Source organism: Ips typographus, linkage group LG2 (genome assembly GCF_016097725.1).
Source record: "Ips typographus isolate SLU linkage group LG2, UJ_Ityp_2.0, whole genome shotgun sequence".
Lineage (NCBI taxonomy): Eukaryota > Metazoa > Arthropoda > Insecta > Coleoptera > Curculionidae > Ips > Ips typographus.
This window is the reverse complement of record NC_138423.1, coordinates 8,999,406-9,018,499: the sequence shown is the minus strand read 5'-3', so window position 1 is coordinate 9,018,499 and position 19,094 is coordinate 8,999,406. Positions and strand designations below refer to the sequence as shown.

General features: G+C 34.9%; 2 protein-coding genes and 1 long non-coding RNA gene across 6 annotated transcripts in view; 2 read left to right on the top strand and 1 right to left on the bottom strand.

The window, feature by feature from the left end:
- The window catches only part of MsrA (methionine sulfoxide reductase A), a 36,213-nt gene that overhangs the window by 16,264 nt on the left and 855 nt on the right, over positions 1-19,094 (bottom strand). For 2 of the 4 annotated variants that reach the window (XM_081974355.1, XM_081974352.1), the window contains exons 2-3: positions 2,889-3,069; positions 1,240-1,311 (exon numbers count right to left, since the gene is read on the bottom strand). In XM_081974355.1, the coding sequence (XP_081830481.1) occupies positions 1,240-1,311; positions 2,889-3,046 (230 nt within the window). In that variant the 5' untranslated portion in view covers positions 3,047-3,069. Of the gene's footprint in view, positions 1-1,239; positions 1,312-2,888; positions 3,070-3,843; positions 4,004-19,094 lie in introns of those variants that run through there. The other 2 variants (XM_081974354.1, XM_081974353.1) reach the window with 2 other exon arrangements.
- LOC145725556 (uncharacterized) overlaps positions 4,330-19,094 on the top strand; it is a 37,129-nt gene continuing 22,364 nt past the window's right edge. The window contains exon 1 of the long non-coding RNA XR_014177342.1: positions 4,330-4,556. This is a non-coding gene — a long non-coding RNA (uncharacterized LOC145725556). The remainder of the gene's footprint in view (positions 4,557-19,094) is intronic.
- Positions 13,733-19,094, top strand: LOC145725583 (uncharacterized). The gene is made up of 3 exons (XM_081974382.1): positions 13,733-14,255; positions 14,289-14,813; positions 19,080-19,094. Exons 1-3 carry the CDS (start codon positions 13,917-13,919, stop codon positions 19,092-19,094), a joined length of 879 nt encoding a protein of 292 aa, XP_081830508.1. The 5' UTR covers positions 13,733-13,916.

Sequence of the window (19,094 nt, the reverse complement as noted above, 5' to 3'; positions counted from 1 at the left end):
AAACTGAATCCCTGACCAATCGGACACAGCAACGCGAAACCTTGAATGAGTTCAGCAAATCCTGATCAGACGACATCATCATCATCATATAGAGTATAGAGATAGTTTTTTGTGTTAGTGTTTCCGAGTCATATGTCAATACCGGGAGGACGCATTGGTCCAACAGCTTTCGTTTGTTTGAAATCAGATCAGACGACATAAGCGTAGTAAATTACAGAGATTCGGGCGCCATAGGCGTAGCAAACAGCGAGATGTTTTAGTGACGATTTTGACCCGTGACAATAGCTTCGCGATAGAGGTTAAATAGTAGCGATGATTGTGTTTTGTGGCGGTGATAGAATAGAACGACAGATTTCAAGTGCGACATTATCGTTTTAGAGAATTGAAAGACTAAACCATATCACCTGATACTTCACTGTAATTAAGTATGGCGCGCAAAAGGAAATTGATGATGATAACCAAAAACCAAAACGTCAGATCTCAAATACGATATTGCCCTTGTAGAGCAGGAAAAATGGCAACGGTAAAGTCAATTAATTCAGTCATTTATTTTCAGTTATCTCATAAAATAACAGTGAGTTTCCAAAATTCCAGTTTTTTTCGGAGGTATCTCTAACCGTTTTCGAAATTTCCAAAGGAAACAGAACAAAATAAGCAAATTATTTTAAATGCGGGTGCCTCTTTAAAATTTGAATATTGTGTACCACATTGGCTATTATCAATCAGATGAAATGAAACTGACTACTGCCATGTTTGACCATGAAAGCCAGGATTATACAGTATTAGCCTTCGGCCCGTGTCGCAAAGTTTATCTTCGTGAGTAATAGCTATTATTACATGCTCGTTGAATAATATACTATTTCAACTTAGTTGCAAATAGGGTGGTTCTATTTTCCACACAAACCTTTTTAGTGCGGTGAGACGGAAACTGCAACCAATAGAAAGTAGAAGTAGAAACCAGTAGAAATAAATGTAGAGACACTTTCCATTTAACTCCAATAACTCTAAATCAAAAGAGCAGCAGTTTTTGAGATACATACTTAGATTTAAAAAAAATCGAGTCATTTATGCATGGTCAGGGTTAAATTAAGTCTTTTAGTAATAAATTGAGGTGAAGACGTTCATTTAAAATAATGCTCATAGAAACTAAATTAGTAATTTTTGAAAAAAGACGCATTGAGAAAACTAAAAGCTGACGCTATTTTATCCAATGAAAAAATATATTTGCTCTTATTGTACCTTGGGTTGGCGCCGCTGGTACTAGGTACAGAATCAGCATTTGACGAACCAGCTTCCAAAGTGTTTTCTTCTCTAAAAGAAATTACTCTGTGAAATAATCTCCAGAGCAAGGAGAGCATTTTCAATATTTTACAGGGTGTGTGGATTTAGTGTGTTTTGACAGGAAAACCCCATTACCCGACTAGATAGGAAAAAACTAATATACATGTCCAGAGCTCAATTTTTGAAAAAAGATTAAAGGCAGAAACCGTATTTCGATATCTTGTCAGTTTGCGGCGCTAGAGGGCGTTTTACAAATTTCGCACATTTTAAAAACTCTATAGAGTTTTTTTTTTCTAGGCATGTATATTAGTTTTTTTCCATCTAGCCGGGAAATTGGGTTTTCCTGTCAAAACACTCTAAATCCGGACATTCCTTTGCAAATGGTAATTTCACCGATCGACAGATTTTTGAGATGTCATTTTCAAGGCGCTCTGTAATTTTCACGAAATACCAAGATTGAACCATAACACATGCTACATCATCGTAACCAGAAAAATAGGCTCTATTCAAATATGCTAAAATTCAATATGGCGCCCATAAGAAAAATGAAAGTTGATCATGGTGACAAAAAATGAAACGTCGAATATCAAAATTGAAAATACTTTGTTGTAGAGGAAAAAAGGTGACAATGGTAAAGTATCTTTTGTTTTCAGTTATCTTATCAAATAAATTAGTACAAAAATAGAACTAATTTCCATAATTTCGTTTTTTTTTCAGATATCTCCGGAAGTACTAAGAATTTTTATATTTTTAAAGCGGCATTTTAATCGACTCCCATTTACTCAATTTTGCCCTAATTTAAACATCCTTGTATCTGTTCAAATAACCCAGATCCCCATGGGGCTCGTAAAACGGGCATCCTGTATTTATGGACAACCTCATACGAACATCAAAATTAGTCAAAATAGTATATTTTATTACCAGTCGAGAAAGAAAAAAGGCATTTTCCGTGACAGTTATGCGAGAACGGAAAAGCAATTTCGGACGTGTAATAAACGAAACATTTCATTATCAAACTCTGAAAAATATTTATGTATATCAAACATGTTAATAGAAATAAAAACATTGATAGTGACAAGATAGTTATTGTTATTATAAAATTCATGCAGGTAGGTAGTTGTCGTATTATGACATTTTATGTATAGCACAGTCGAAAAATGTGTTTTAACCCATTTTAGCTGCAGCTTTAGCTTATATTGTAGCATAAAATCAGCAATCACCATAAAAATTAATTCCATAATGGATGATAACAAACCAAACTCTTAAAAAACTGGTTTTTATGCAAGAAATAACACGTATTTGTCAGCGTACGGAAAAACACACCAATTAAAAACAGCTCACCGAAAATGACGATCTAATATTGTCCTTCTGTATCTTTCTGTCGGAACCAAAGTTGGGATGTTTTTTTTGTAATTCCCATGAAGAATAGTTTTTCAAATAATTTCAAAATTAAATTAAATTGCAACTATATGCCGAAATTAATAGTTTGAAGGTCTACGCTCATAAAATTCCAGTCGTAAAATAAGCTAAACCTGTATATTAAACAGGTAGAGTTATTTATCAAAAAACCCAGATTTGGATTGAAATTATGATCGAAATTAACTCACATGCTTTTGTAGACAGGATTTGGAGATGTACCACCAGAATAGCCCACCCTGGTACGCAGGATACCCTTCTGCGCCCCAAAAAGTGCATCGTTGGCCCAAAAGCATCCCATACCAAAGGTAGCTTTTTTGAAAATCACTTCTTGTTCTAAACTTGGCATTTTGCTGCTGGTTTGGTCGGCTCCTGAAAAACAAAACTGACTGAATGTTTTCCGTTCTAACTGGTTACTTATTAGATATTACATACCGGGATTATCGATTTTTTTTATCTATTTCTCGTGAATTAAATCATAATACGTTAAAAGATGGATTGGGGGTTTAACTGCTTTTCTGTTGTATTTTAAAAGTGGCAACACTTTAATTTATTAACTGGTTTTATTTTTGAATTGAAAATTTACGTACGTATGCAAATTGCCTTATAGTAAGTAAGTAGTAAGGATATTCCGGCTTTACACTATTTTAGCAATTTACATTAATATTAGCAATGGCATTTTTATTCTTTCATGCCATGAAAACTACATATTCCCTACCTTAGCATACTCTTAACTTTTTAGGTAATAAACTTTCGTTAGCTTTCACTGCATTTTCTTTTATATTTTCTAAAATTTCGTCCAACATTTACCCTTTTCACTGACTGACAGGACTATCAAAGTTACAACATTCAGGTAAAATAAACACTAAGCCACATACCGGTAAAAGTATACCTTTACTTTTCAATGGCAGAAACAGTAAATAATTGATGAATTAGGTGAAACATAAAACATTGTATACCACAGGCGTTAGGGAGAGTATAATGTCCATCAGGCCGAAACAGCCCAAGGGCCTATGGCCCTTAAGGACATTATGTTCTCTCTAACGCCCTTGGTACATAAATAGCTATAATAATTTTGTAAAAATAAAGTTTGTAAAGGCAAGTATTTCTAAAAATAAATATTAATAAAACAATAAGTAAAGTTACCTTGAAATTAAACTATTGTACCACGACCCACTGACCTTAGACGTTATATTTTCAAGACTAAAGCTCGACTGAGAGTTATCTCTCGTAAAACCCACTATCTTTATATAGTAAATGTTATTGTATTTCATTTAGGAGAGAGAACGAGTTCGATTAGATCTACTTATTCGACAATTTCATGGTATTGTACACTGCTTAACTAGACAAATACAGTGTTAAATCAGTACATTAATCAGATTTCATCTAAAAATCAAAAAATTAAGATATCCAGTTTATTAACAACTTATTCGCCTGCTATTACAGTACGTTTTTATTTTTAAGTTTAAGTGAGTACTTTACTTAGAGGAAAATATAAGTCACGCTTATCAGGGTTTTGATGATCTTTCATGATGTAACGTTAATGTGAGCAGTATATGTACTGTAAACTTAATTCATTGCTCTTTTGTAAAGCTAAGTCATCAATCTTTATTATTATCACATTATATCACTAATAAAAACCTGACAAAATGGTGTTGTCCGACTCCCACTGATTTTAATTCGTCTATTTGAAGCTTTCAGAAGATTTCTTCAAATATAGGTATTTAGGTAACTTTATGTGAAATAATCATCCAAAGAATATCAATAAGTGTAAATTAAGTGGCTTAAGAGGCCCTTTTTAAGTACATATAGTAATATTTAGTTGGAAGTTGGAACCCTCAGTGTTTTTTTGTGGAAACGTAAGTATGTTTTTATTCACCTTTTTTAAGTCATTTTATCATTTTAAGTTTATAATTTTATGGCTATATTCCTAATAAAAGCGAAAAACGATACTTTTTTGCACGCGATTAGCAGCAGTCAAGCGTGGAAATAGTTATTTACCTAACAAGTGCGGAAAGTGGTACTTTCCCGCACGAGACTGAAGTTGCCCGAACGACGCAAAGCGGGGTTGAACGTCGTCTTTCCCGCCCTTCAAAAGTCAGTCGTCGAAAAAGTATATTACATACTCAGGTGGAAAGTGTTTGATTTCTGTCGATAAATTAGGTAGTTTGCCGAGACGAAGTCGAGGTGAACTTTATCTCGAGACAGAAATTAAACTTTCTACCGTGGTTTGTATATTATTTTATTTTCAACCATTTATCAAAATCTTATCGAACTTCTAATAAATCATTCAGTCGAAATGTTGATTGCTAATAGTCTCTAACAATAAGGTAGTATAGGTACGAGTAGTTATGACTTCAACCACAATAAAAGACTGGTGATTTGTTTACAATCTTGACAACGTCATTATTGTGCTATTCTGTCTTTAATATTTTGAGCTGAAACGTTTTTTAAAGTGCTTTTAACATGGAGATTTCTGAAGACGCAGATGTTACTCATCATCACCTGAGCTGCAAGCTGTTGCAAAGGTGGCGGCACAGTCTCTTAACTATAAAAAGTAAGCCCAGATATGACAAAACGCATGTTGACATTCACCCGGGTGAAAAGTTACATTTACCGGGTGGAAAGTGAATACTTTCAGAAAAGTATTTTACTTTTTACTTTCTGAAAGTATTCACTTTCCACCCGGTTGAATGTCAATATGCTTTTTGTCATATCTGGGCTTACTTTTTACAGTTCTTCCGCGACCTCTGCAGCAGCTCGCAGCTCAGATGGTGACAAGTAATATTTGCGTCTTCAGAAATCTCCATATTAAAAGTTTGGCTCAGGTATGTGAAGTTAGCTAAAAACCGCAAAGATTTGGTGTTTTTGTTTGTTTTGCTTTTCGGCCGTTCGTTAAAGGTTAATTTTTGCAAACTTAAATTAGTTGAATTATTATTGACGAGTGGATTTGTGAATAGTAGGCAACAGCAGATTGATTATCGTCACTGATTTTTTGACAGTTTACGGCCGCCTTCTGTCCCCCATTTTTGTTCCTATCTTTGATTGCTATTGCTCCTTCCTGCTATATTTTTTTATTCATTGGTTGCGCCCCTGAAGTCTGAAGCGAGAGATTTCCGAGAATGGTGATACTTTTATGCCACTCTGTTGGTATGCTGGATGTGGAATTGTGGATATTATTTTGTTAAACAGTTCCGTTAATTTTCTTGCTAGCTCCCGTCCCTTTAAAATTTTTATTCTTCACACTAACTTCCTCCTCTGTAACTACTAAGCCACTCGTTATTTCTTCCCGTGCTTTCTGTGATGGAGGTTCTACCGTATTGGCAGTGTTGTCATATAGGTTTCTTACTCGCTCAGGACCCTTTTGGTCTGGATGTATTCGTTTGCAGGCTTCTTTCTGTTTTTGAGCATCTTCTAAACTTTCCTCTGAGCTTCATATAAATCGTGTTCCATATCTGTGAAGAACTTCTCCCAGTATTCTCTTTTGATTCTTCTGATTGTCGCGTTAACTATATTTCTTGTTTTTTTATAGTTATTACAGTTTGCCTCTGTTTGGTGTTATATTGCAAGTAGCTTTCCTTTTTTTTTCATCGGCCAGGCTTTTTACCTTCTGTGTAAATCAAAGCGTGGTTTTTAAGGAAGTTTTTCCAGTTTAAGTTTAGGATTCCTTTCCTTATGGATTTGTTAGCCGATTCCTGTATGCATCTCTTAATTATATTATATCCCAGTTGTTCTCCATATTCGTATCGGTTATATTTTCCGATGTAAGTTTTCTACTTAGCCTGCATTAATAGTATTTGGTGCAGTCGTTATCCAATGATTCTAGATTGTATTTTTTATTATATTTAATTCATTATATTATTTTATCACGACGAGGTTAGAACTCTAATGCCACATATTTCATTCTGTGTGATATATCTATTTGGTATTTGGTAAGTGTATTGATGTTGGTCTTTGTGAGTGAAATAAGTGTTGTTTATCCGCAGTTCATTTCTTGCTCAGAAATTGTTCAGTTGGTCTCCGATGTCATTTAGTATGCTCGTTAAATATTTGCTTAACTCCGGGAATTTTGTCTGAGCTGATTTTCGCGTTGAAGTCTCCGAATAAGATTGCTCTTCCATTGTGGGTTATTTGCTCAATGGTGTTTTGTCTGATTCCTTACTTGATTTGGACATGTCCGGGATAAATAGATAAGTGTGACTTCCAATATTCTGTCGCTTACGTAGTCGACGTTTTCTTTTATGTCAGTGTACCTTATATGTAAAAGAATACCGACTCTCGAGTACACTCGTTCTTGTTTCGATTTTCCACTCTAAAGGAGGCTATAGTTTTGTACTTGATATATTTGTCGGGCTCTGACCTTTACGTTTTGTCGCGGGTAGTCCGCACATATCTATCTTGTGCTTGATCATCTCCAATATTATTTCCTGATCCCCTCTCCTCTCTTCCGTTCCGATAACATACCAGCAGGCTAGTAGTTTTCCGTTTTTGCTTTATCCTTTTCCGCGCGTGGGTTGTTTCCAAAGTGATCCGCCCATTTTCCAAGACGGGCCTCCTTCTCTGTGAGCCGTGAGCCCTGAGTGTTTTTACCTTAATCAGGGAGCCAACCTAGCTTAAGAACCCTCCACACTTTATCCAGGCTTGGGAACGGCTTCGGCACCGCGGCAGAACTCTGATACTCTGAACTACAACTACTCAGTTTATACCGCGCGTCGATTTTGGGATTCTAAAAGAATCCTTTCAAATCTATCGCTTTCATATAAGCTGTGAGAAAGATATCTATCTCTCTATTTGACACAAATGTTATGTCTACATTAAACTATTAATAAAACACCTTCGTTATTTAGAGTGGTTGAAGGTCCACTTTACGTTGCCTGGATAGCCTTCAGACAGCTGAAGAAAGTTCTCGGTATTTTCACCAAACCAACTGTATTGCTTAAAAAAAAAACTTAAACTCAGGGTCTCCTAAGCAGCTTCCCTCATCCAAAAGGTGTGTAGATCTTTTTATTCATATGATCATTTCCCGTACCTTGATATAGGTAGGACAGGTAGATTTTTAAGTTGATACGGTTTTTACTTTTAATTTTGTTCTTTTCTTCGAATTTTGTATTAAAATCATTGGAAGTAAATACAGTTTTTGGTGTGGAAAAGCCATTGCTTGATTCCGTTGCGCGACATGCCCTCAGACCTTTCCAAATACAATGTAAAATTAAATATATAAACAAACATTCATAATTCTGACATATAAACGTAAAATCGCATTCTTCTACTTAGGCTGGTTATTTGTAACGCCGCCTATTTTCACCTTGATGACGCGCAACTGAGTTACAAGGTATAGTAATCAGCCCGTAGATTATAGTAGGTAATTTCATTGTCGTTAAAAAGTATTTAGCGAATTAAGCTGTATCTAACATAAAATATGTGAACGTTGCCAGACAATATCTATAAGGCAAATTTATTACCAACAGCTGATATAAAACAGTTTTATCAGACCACTTGCTGATTTGATGTTGTATGACCCTGCTACGCAATGAAAAGCAGATTTTTCCTATATCTCAAATAATACGAAAGTATTACTGTGCAAAATTTAAAAAACTAATTTGACCTGAAAAATACCTATTTATATAATCAGTTACGAAAAGATCGACTTTGTACCAGGTGACCCAATAAAACTGTTCCTCGGCCATATCTCAGAAACCGTACGTCGTATGACTTTGGGGTTACAAAAATTACTGGGTAAAATGGCCATGAAGAATCGCTGGAAAATAAGTTCTTAAAATGACCGCCAGAGGTGCCAACTGCCATCTTAAGTTTAAAAATTGCATTATCTAGAAATTTTGCATAACAAACTACTAAGTTTTTGTTCACATTTTTAAAGAGAACCAGTTTATCTAGCATTTTCGTAAAACAAAAATTTCAGATATTTCAAAAAGAAAGATGGTGGGGGGTGTTCAATTGTTTTTGTTATAACCTGCTCTAACTTCTTAGCGATTTGACCGATTTTTCCAAATTTGTTATCGTTGAAAATAGCATTCCTTGGGCAATAAGAATCAACCAAAATATAGTTCATTTAGTTGAATCCTTTGTCGCCAGTTAGTGATGACACAAATTCCAAAAAAATCAAAAAAAATCAAATGGAATGATATGTCTTTTTCTGTATGAAAAAGTAGCCAAATAACTTCCAAATAGGCCAGTGAAAACCGTTTTTCAAAATCTTGTTTCTAAACTAAAATATTGGCAAAATCAGATAAATGGAATTTTGAAGGCCAATCGCGCAGTTAATTTCCTAAAACTAAAAATCAATTTAGCTGCAAGATGAATAAGATGTTAAGCCTCTTGTGAGTCTAAATAGAATTCATTTAAGCATTATGAAGAAATATTTATTATCATAACATTCATGTTGCTTCAAAAAAGGACTAAACGCATTCTGAACTTTATATAGAAGTCACTTTAATATTATTCTTACTTTTAGTTTAAAAAGTAAGCCTAAAAACCCAAATAAGTATACTAAGTATATGCATCTTCCACATTTTTCTCATTTTTTTATTTTTCAACCATATGGCAAAAAAATAAAGAAACACTTTACCCAAAATGCTAGATTTGAGGCAACAAATTTTACAAAAAAAATTTCTAAATGGTTCCGAAATATGTGGAATTTGGATATAATGTACCTATTTGGGTTTTAGGCTTACTTTTTATAATAAAAGTAAGAATTTCGAGAGTAATATTAAAGTTATAAGTTTATCATGCGTTTCGTCCCTTTCGAGCAACATGAATGCCCTGACGATATATATTTGTTTTAAATAAAGTTTAAATTAAGTCTATTTAGACTCACAATTCCTTCTTTAACATCTTATTCATTTTGTAGCTAAATTTTTAATAGTTTTAGAACATTTACCGCGCGATTCTTGGCCTTCAAAGATCCATTAACCTGATTTTCCCAATATTTGAGGTTATGAACGAAATTTAAAAAAACGGTTTTCGCCAGCCTATTTGGATGTTACTTTTTTCATAAAAGAAAAGTCATATCATTCCGTTTGATTTTTTTGATTAATTTGGAATTTGGTTCATGGTATCAAAACTAGCCCCCTGGCAGAGTAAGATTTAACTATATTATGATTGATTCTTATTGCCCAAGGAATGCTCTTTTCAACGATACCAAATTTGTTAAAATTGATCAAACCTTTAAGAAGTTAAAGCGGGTTATTACAAAAACCTTTGAACACCCCCCACCAACTTTGCTTTTGAAATAACTGAAATTTTTGTTTTACGAAAATGCTAGATAAACTGGTTCTCTAAAATTCTAAAAATGTGAACAAAAACTTTGTAGTTTGTTATGCAAAATTTATAGAAAATGCAATTTTCAAATTTAAAATGGCAGTTGGCACCTCTCGTGGTCATTTTTAGAACTTGAAATTTTCCAGCGATTCTTCATGGCCAATTTACCCAGTATTTTTTTTACCCCAAAGTCATACGACGAACGGTTTCCGAGATATGGCCGAAGTGTTATTCGGTCATCCGGTATAACGAATGAATATTGTATCCTCTGGTACGTGTCGTTCGATCAACTACAATCGCATGCGGAAAAGGATTTTATTACTTTCCGTACAAGCGTACACTTGATATTTAGGTGATTTTGTCTATCTCTATTGAAATGGGCACTTTTCTTTTAAAAGCGTCCAGTTTCGTCCTCCGGTTTTAGTATTTAATGCTTTTCGACTACAGTTTATATGACACTTTAGAGTTTATTTTTAATGTACTTTCCACTCTTGAATTACCCTACAGCCAATTTGAACCACCCTGTATAACAGTTCAAGGAACTTAATAGTCCAAGATCAACAAAATGAATAGTTATTTATTTGTGAATGGGCCGACAACACATGTGGCCAGTTCTAATGGATAACTAGAACATACCTATATTTTGGCTTACCGCCAAATTCTAAATAAAAAAACTGTTGGCGTCAATTACAACCTACTAAAGAAATGTAGTTTGAATACTCTGTCAACTTTACTATTTTAAATGGACCAGCCTGTATATTATTATATTTTTCGTCTCTCCTAACGGTTTCACGTTTCAAGTATCTTTTATGTATCATAACTTATATCTACTGGGTGGTCCAGTTTAAAATGTTAATAATTCACCATTTCATCAAAAAATAAGTTGACATGAATTATGTCATTTTTCTGAAAAATGCTTTATAAGGAAAACACAGCCTTTCAAATTTCAGTTTAAAAAATCGGTTTTTTGTCATAACAAACATTTTTCATTTTGAACAAGGACTTACGAAATTAATACTCATTATGTAATGTTAATGACGTTTGTCAAAATTGTCCATAGTGACGTAGATACAGGCAGATGGTTTTCGTTTTTCCGTCTTATTTTTTACGTCACTGGATATTTTTCAAACATAACAATTTTCTTTAATTTTCATGTATCACTTATAAAATTCTGATTTGAAACTTCGTTTACGAGCTAATTGAGTTATTACGTTCAAAGACCCAAAACCAACCCAACTCAACTTAAGAATTTTCTTGGAAACGGTGAAAATGGACTTAAAAAACTTAAAAATTGTCTTTGTGACCAGTTTTTATAGTTTTCAGACAAAATGAAAATTGACTTAGAAACCAGTAAATTGACTTTGGAACGGTGAAAATTGACTTGAGAGGCTTAAAAATTATCTTTGTACCAGTTTTCAGACAAACTGAAAGGCTTTAGTCTTGAAAACTGAGAAAATTGTCTGTCTTTGGAGTTAGTCGTCATAGTTTTCAGATAAATTGAAAGACTTTAGTATTGAAAATTGACTTGTAGACAAGAAAAACTACTTTTTCTAGTATTTTTAACTACAAATTCACACATTTAAACTTTGAAAATTGACTTGGGCATAAAAAAGTGACTCTGAACCAATGAAAAGAGGCATCAGAAGCTTAAGAATTGCATATGAAATAAGTTTTCATAACTTGAAGACAAATTTCAATATTTTAGTCTTGAAAATAGTCTTAAATATAGGATCTTAACATAATATGGTTAATCAAAATTGACTTGAAGACTAACTTTTCAAGTTGTTTTACTTTGCTTTTCATTTTCTTACACCTCTGGATTATTTTTAGTGCTTTAAAACTGCATTTAGCTTGGAAAATCGAGTTTCAAGACTATCTTCACAAAGTTTTTGATTTATCAGGACTGAAAGCTAGTGAGTGGGGTGATATCCATATTTATATTTATATAGGTATGTTTTTTTTGGGACTTAAAACGTATTAACCCGGTCAAAATCAAAATTTTACAAGAGATACATCTTTCTCCAAATTGAACCAAGATATCAAAAAACTGTAATTTTTGAATAAAACTCAGTGAGCGTACAAAATAGAGCAGGAAAATGAAGACCACCTCCCTGTATCGACGCCACTTAACAATTTTTGAACGTCATTCACACCATATAACCAATATTTCCAAATTTGATCAAAATTGTTCCAACGATCTGACAGTTATAGCAACAAAACGGTTTTTCAAACTTGAATTTTCGAAATTTGGAGGACTGTATCTTCCTTAGGAATTGTTTTTCAGAAAAATGACATAATGCATGTCGACTTATTTTTTGTTGGGCTATCAAATGGTGAATTATTGACACTTAAAACTGGAGCACCCTGTATATACCCTGTATATTAAAGAAGATTTGTGAGAATGAGATGTCATATCTTCATTTAGTTTTATAATATCCTAATTTGTGGCTCTATTTTTTTTAATATGAATTCGTTATACTTTATTTCCAGCACTAATCTTTTCCCAAGCTTCGCTTTTTTGCTTACCAATTGCTGTATCCGTTTTTCATTTTTTTAGACGGGGACTTAATTACAGTATTATTTCTCTGACAATTACATAAGGACACCTGATGATCTACTATTGTAACCCCTTCTCGTTTATTTTTTCCATTTTATGATCACGAAAGACAATCAAATAAATACAGTGTCTTTTGAGGGTTAATTAACATTAAGATTAATCTATCTAGTTGTGTTTCTGTGACTTGTATTAAAAAAAAAGTTTGCCTTATTATTGTCTCAAATTAACGTCAATGGGTGTCAAATTAACGTCAATTTATACAGTGTGCCCAAAATAAGGAGGGCCACTATAGGAACCTTGAAGATTTGGTTAAATGGGAAAAAAGTTGCATAATCATGACCTTAATAAAATAAGATTTAGAAAACATAAATGTAAGATTGTTATGTTCGCGGACGATACAATGCTGTATATGGTGGGCAAAGATTTGACTGAAATGCAAGTTGAAATGAATCACGAACTTAACAATTTATTTAGCTGGCTCTGTGATAATAAATTAAGTCTTAATACTAATAAATCTAAATATTGCTTAATTGCGAAAAAACTAAAGTTGAGTTCAGTGAATATTAATAACATTAAAATCACCGTAAATGGAGAAAAAATTACTTATGACAAAGAGATTAAATATCTCGGGGTAATATTAGATTGCAATCTAAATTTTCATGCACACGCAGACTATGTTATGAGAAAATTTTCAAAAAAAGTTGGGTTTTTAACTAGAGTAAGTAAGCCACTGTCACTACAAACAAGATTGTTACTTTACAACGCCATTGCAGTACCCCACTTGCAGTTCTGTTCAACTTTGCTATATAATTTGCCCCAATACAGGATAAACCAGTTAGAGAAAATCCAAAATAGAGCCTTAAGAGTGATTTTGAAATGTAGCTATTGTGACGGTTTGGGCCTACTATGCTCGATACTCGATGAAACCGATGCGCCGCAATATCTGGCCGGGCGCGTATTAAAGTAGGCCACAGAAGGAAGCGCCATACCTGGAAGATTCGAGGCAAATCGCGAAGCGTTTCGCGGTCATTCTAGAACGTGGTTTGTGAATATAAAAGAAGCGGCGTCGCGTCGACGACAGAGTATAGAGTAGTAGTGAATTTGGGAACGCGGTAAAGTTTAAATAGCGGAATAATTGTGGAATTGTAGTAGTGTTTTTAGTAGCTGTGTTAATTATTGTACGGAGTGTTTTGAAGTGTAATAAAGTTATTAATTGTTGAGTTAAACTGACTTTGTGTGAACCCACGGGAAAATCGTAACAATTGGTGTCAGAAGTGGGATCAGACTTTAGTGCGACGTGAATTTGAACTAAACTTCGGGTTAGAGACTTGTGTTCAGAACCGGACTAGAGATTTTCGGAACAGTGGTGTGTTAAATTTATTTTATGCCAATAACAAGACGTCAAAGTGCAAACATGGAGGCCCAACTTGCAGCTATTATGGCAATGCTTGAAAAACAAGAAGAGAAACAAGAAAGGATTCGACAACAAGACAAGGAAGAACAAGAAAGGATTCGACAACAAGAGAAGGAAGAACAAGAAAAGATTCGACAACAAGATATGGAAATGCGTCAAGAAGATAGAGAGCGTAACGTAGAAATATTGAACGCTCTAGCGGGGACCAAAACAGAAATCCAAGAGTATGTAACCCATAGTCTCAAAAAGATGGAGTGTGATGTTCAGGTAAAATTAGACGATGTTCGGGAGGACATTAATAAAATTCAGGTTGATGTTCGGGAGGACATTAATAAAATTCAGATTGATGTTCGGGACATTCATAAAAATCAGAATGATGTTGAGATAAAGCTACGCGACTTAGAGCAGAAAATTGACAGCAGAGGAGTCAGCTCTACAGTGTTCACCGGAAACGGGCTCAACAAGATCAAGCCTCCCACATACGATGGTCAAACTTCATGGGCAACGTACCAACTCCAATTTGAGGCCGCTGCAAATGCAAATCGATGGAGTAACGAGGAAATGGCTGTAGCACTGGTGGTGGCATTACGAGGACCTGCATTGGAGCTGTTACAGACTCTGCCTATCGCCCAACAAAGCAACTATGACGCATTAGTAGCTGCATTAGAACGACGTTATGGGGATCAGCATAGGAAAGGAGTGTACCAAACACAATTAAAGGCAAGACTGCAGAAAACTGGTGAAAATCTAGAAGAGTTTGAAACCGAAATTCGTCGCCTTGTGCATCTGGCTTACCCAGCCGTTCCGGATGAAATCCAAGAAGAACTTGTGGCACAGTTTTTTGTAGATGGGATTCGAGATCCGGAGGTAAAGAAATGGCTGAAGATGTTCAAAGGGAGCAACAACAGCGAATTACTGATTCGAGCGCTGGAAATTGAAGCTGCGTGCAATGACTTTCAGCCAGTGACTATTCAAGAGGAGAGAGAACCGCCAGCCGATCATGCTGCTACACCAATGAATAAAATTGAATCAATGTTCGGCCAATTAGTGCAACAAATGGCAGCATTAGGAAATGGTCACTCCAGACAGTTAGAACGGTCACGCCCGATCACGAGAGTGGAGTGTTATCGATGCGGACGTACGGGACACATTAGAAGGAATTGCAGACAGCGGTCTTGTTCTCCAAACCCACAGTGTCGACGAAACCAGGACATCAGAACAAATCACCGGAACTCCTCTGCTAAAAGAAACATTTCATGTTATATTTGTGGACGTAAAGGACATTACCAATGGAATTGCAGACAGCAGTCTCGTTTACCGACCCCGCAGAACTGGCGTAACCAGGAGCAGGAAATGAAGAACCCGGAAGGACATTTACCGCGATATGTAGAGGATCGTCAAGCTTTGGATAGTGACTTAAGGTACCGGAAAGTACAAATTCATAATGGTTGGAGGATTGGTCAAATCGCGATGGTGACAGATAAAGAGGCTACAAAAAGAATGAAGAGCAGCGTTTCTAAGGAGGACATAATAAAAGGACAGCGCTCAGACTCTGATTTGAAAGTAATCAGAAGATGGTTGGAGAAGGATTTGAAACCGGATTGGCAACAGATTTCCAGATATGGACCAACAGTAAGGGGTTACTGGTTGCAGTGGAATTCGCTTCGACTGCGAGAAGACTTAATTACTCGCAAATGGGAAAGTCCAGACGGAAAACGCTTTGTTTACCAAACAATAGTGCCCAATTCCTGCAAAGAGAATGTGCTGCGAGAACTACATGACAGTCGCGGAGGAGGACACTTTGGAGTAAATCAGACTTTGGCTAGAATAAGAGATCGATTTTACTGGATTAACTTCAGAAAGGACGTTGAGGAATGGTGTAAACGGTGTGACCAGTGTTCGTTACAGAAGGGATCCATCACAATTCGGGAACTTGAGAGGGAGAAGATGAAACCAAACAACGACCGTATGAAGATGACACTGGACCACAGACCAACTGGTGGCAATTATAAGGAAGGTGATGCTGTGTGGATGTTTCAACCCAGGAGGAGCAAAGGATCAAGTCAAAGATGGCAACGACACTGGGAGGGACCTTACCATGTGGTAAAAAGGTTAAATGACGTCGCGTACAGAGTCCAACGCAGCCCCAAAGGCAAGATGAAAATTGTCCATCTGGACAGACTCAAGAAATACCAGGGACTAGATGAAGCGGATCGGGACGATCAGCTTTAAGAGGGGGGCAGTGTTACGGTTTGGGCCTACTATGCTCGATACTCGATGAAACCGATGCGCCGCAATATCTGGCCGGGCGCGTATTAAAGTAGGCCACAGAAGGAAGCGCCATACCTGGAAGATTCGAGGCAAATCGCGAAGCGTTTCGCGGTCATTCTAGAACGTGGTTTGTGAATATAAAAGAAGCGGCGTCGCGTCGACGACAGAGTATAGAGTAGTAGTGAATTTGGGAACGCGGTAAAGTTTAAATAGCGGAATAATTGTGGAATTGTAGTAGTGTTTTTAGTAGCTGTGTTAATTATTGTACGGAGTGTTTTGAAGTGTAATAAAGTTATTAATTGTTGAGTTAAACTGACTTTGTGGGAACCCACGGGAAAATCGTAACACTATTATACACCTATTACATATATGTTGAAAGTTTTAAATATGTTGTCTGTCAGTCAAAAAATCATGTTTAATGTTAATTTGTTTGTATTTAAACTAAAACATAACCTTTTACCTCAATATATCTGCGATAATTTTAAACTTTTTAAGGATGTACATAATTACAGCACTAGAAATTGTACAGATTTTATTTTGTTAAATAGATGCAACACCATGCAGATGTTAAACTCGGTATTATACAGGGGATTGATCGAGTTTAATAAACTACCTGTGAATGTGAAAAACTGCAACAACTTGAATGAGTTCAAATACCACCTGAAAAAATATATTTTATCCAGATGATTGTATAGTAATTAGTGTTTCTTTGTTCTTTTATTTTATAACTCACTGTTTTGATCGTAACATGTGATTACCCGTTGAGTATTAAACTGTTTCTTATTTAAAATCTTATATAGGTAGTATTTATAACTTATATTGGTATATTGGATGTAGCACTTATGCTAAATAAATACATTATTATTAACACCACCTTTTTTTTTGTTTTTTGAGATATTTTGCAAAAAGTGAATTTTTTGATTTTACGTTTCATTTTTTGTGACGGGAATATTGGACCTAGATCAAAACTAATGACACTTCTGCACAGCAACTTTTAAAGCTGTTTTAAGTGGCATTATCAGTTTATCACTCCGACGTTTCGTATTTGCGGATCAACTTTATTTTTTCAAATACGGTACTGATGTTTTTATGTTAGATTTTAAAAGCCCTTTTTATTCCGAATTCAATGAAACTTGAAAAAAAATGTATGAAACTTGACTTTTTTTAATTTTTATTTTTGGGATTTAAAAAAAAGCTGTTTTTTCTTGTCTTATTACTAAATTTAAATTAATAATAACTAGAGTCCGGATTTCTAGAAATTTTGATTTTTGAAAGTAATATAATAATAATAACCAACCTTTGACATATAATGTGAACGATTTATGCAAAAACGCGTGGTTTGACAGATTTTGTCGATGCTTTTTTTGCTTTTTTCTTCGTTTTGTGCTTATTTTAGTTTTTTGTGCTTATTTACTGCTATTTTTGTTTGGTTTAACTAGTTTTTTACAAAACAAGCTTTTCAACTTTTTAAAAATAAACTAAACTAATAATTGCTTTGACAAAAAATTGCTATATTGGGATTGAGGGCTTCTGAACGACAAAAACATGTTTTTGTGTTTGTGTGATCATTTCCAAATACTCCTGAAGAGGTCTAAAAAATTGTAAAAACATTCCAAAACACTATAAAACCTCTAAAATGCCTTGCAAAACTTACAAAGCAGCCTAGAAGCTTCTAAAAGCTTTTAGAACAGTCTAAAAGCTTCCAAATGCTTTTCAATTTATCTAGAAACTCTCAAAAGCTTCCGTATACTTCTAAAGCAGTTTACCAGCTTCCAAAAATTTCTAAAACCGTCTACAAGATTTCAAATATCTTAAAGGCAGTCCAGAACCTTCAAGGCTCTTTAAACTGGGCAAACACCTTCCAAATGCTTCTAAAGTATAGTCTAAAAAGAACCGGTCAGAGGATTGGAATTGATAAACAAAAAACAAAACCTCACAATTTTTAGTCTAAAAAGGTTTTAAAACACTACAGAAACTCCAAAATCTAAAGCCTTCCAAAACAGGCTAGAAGCTTCCAAAAGCTTTCAGAACACTCTAAAGGCTTCCAAATAATCTTTAACTGGTCTAGAGGCTCTCAAAAAATTTCAAGGCAGTCTAAAAGCTTCCGTGTGCTTCTAGATCAGTTTAAAAGCTTCCAAAAGTTCAAATTCACAGGTCTTAAATGCAGTCCAGAACCTTCAATGCTCCTAAAGTAGTCTAAAAAGATTTCAAAACACTTCAGAAACTCCAAAATACCTCTAAAGCAGTCGGAAGTCTTTCAAAACAGTCTAGAAGCTTCCAAAAGCATTTAGAACAGTCTAAGAGATTCCAAATAATCTTCCACTAGTCTAGAAGCTCTTAAAAAATTTCAAGGCAGTCTAAAAGCTTCCGTATGCTTCTAAAGCAGTTTCAAAGTCAAAAAATAGAGTGAAACGCATTTAAACCATAAAGTGACATACCTCATTGAATTCAGAATAAAGTGCTTTCAGAATGTGATATTAAAAACAATGACTTGATGATGATGGTCTTGGGAAAAAAATGAGGTTGATGATGGTTCCGGAAAGACGAAACGTCGGAATGAAAAACTGATAATGCCACTTTGAAGAGCTTTAAAAGTTGCTGTGGGGAAGTGTTATTAGTTTCGGTCTAAGACACAAAAAAATAAAATATAAAATCAACATATGTAGTGGTCCTCCTTGACCTGGACACACTGTATTATTGGCCTATGTCGTTTTTTACAGTCTACCCTTAGGATGGCAATATATTTGCGAAACGTCTTGCGAAAGTAGACTCATTTCAGTGAATTCCCAGACACCCCAGAAAAAACCTGTTTCACCAAATTTTCCATATCAGATATGAGATAATAATGAAACAATAATTTAGGCTTACACTAGCTAA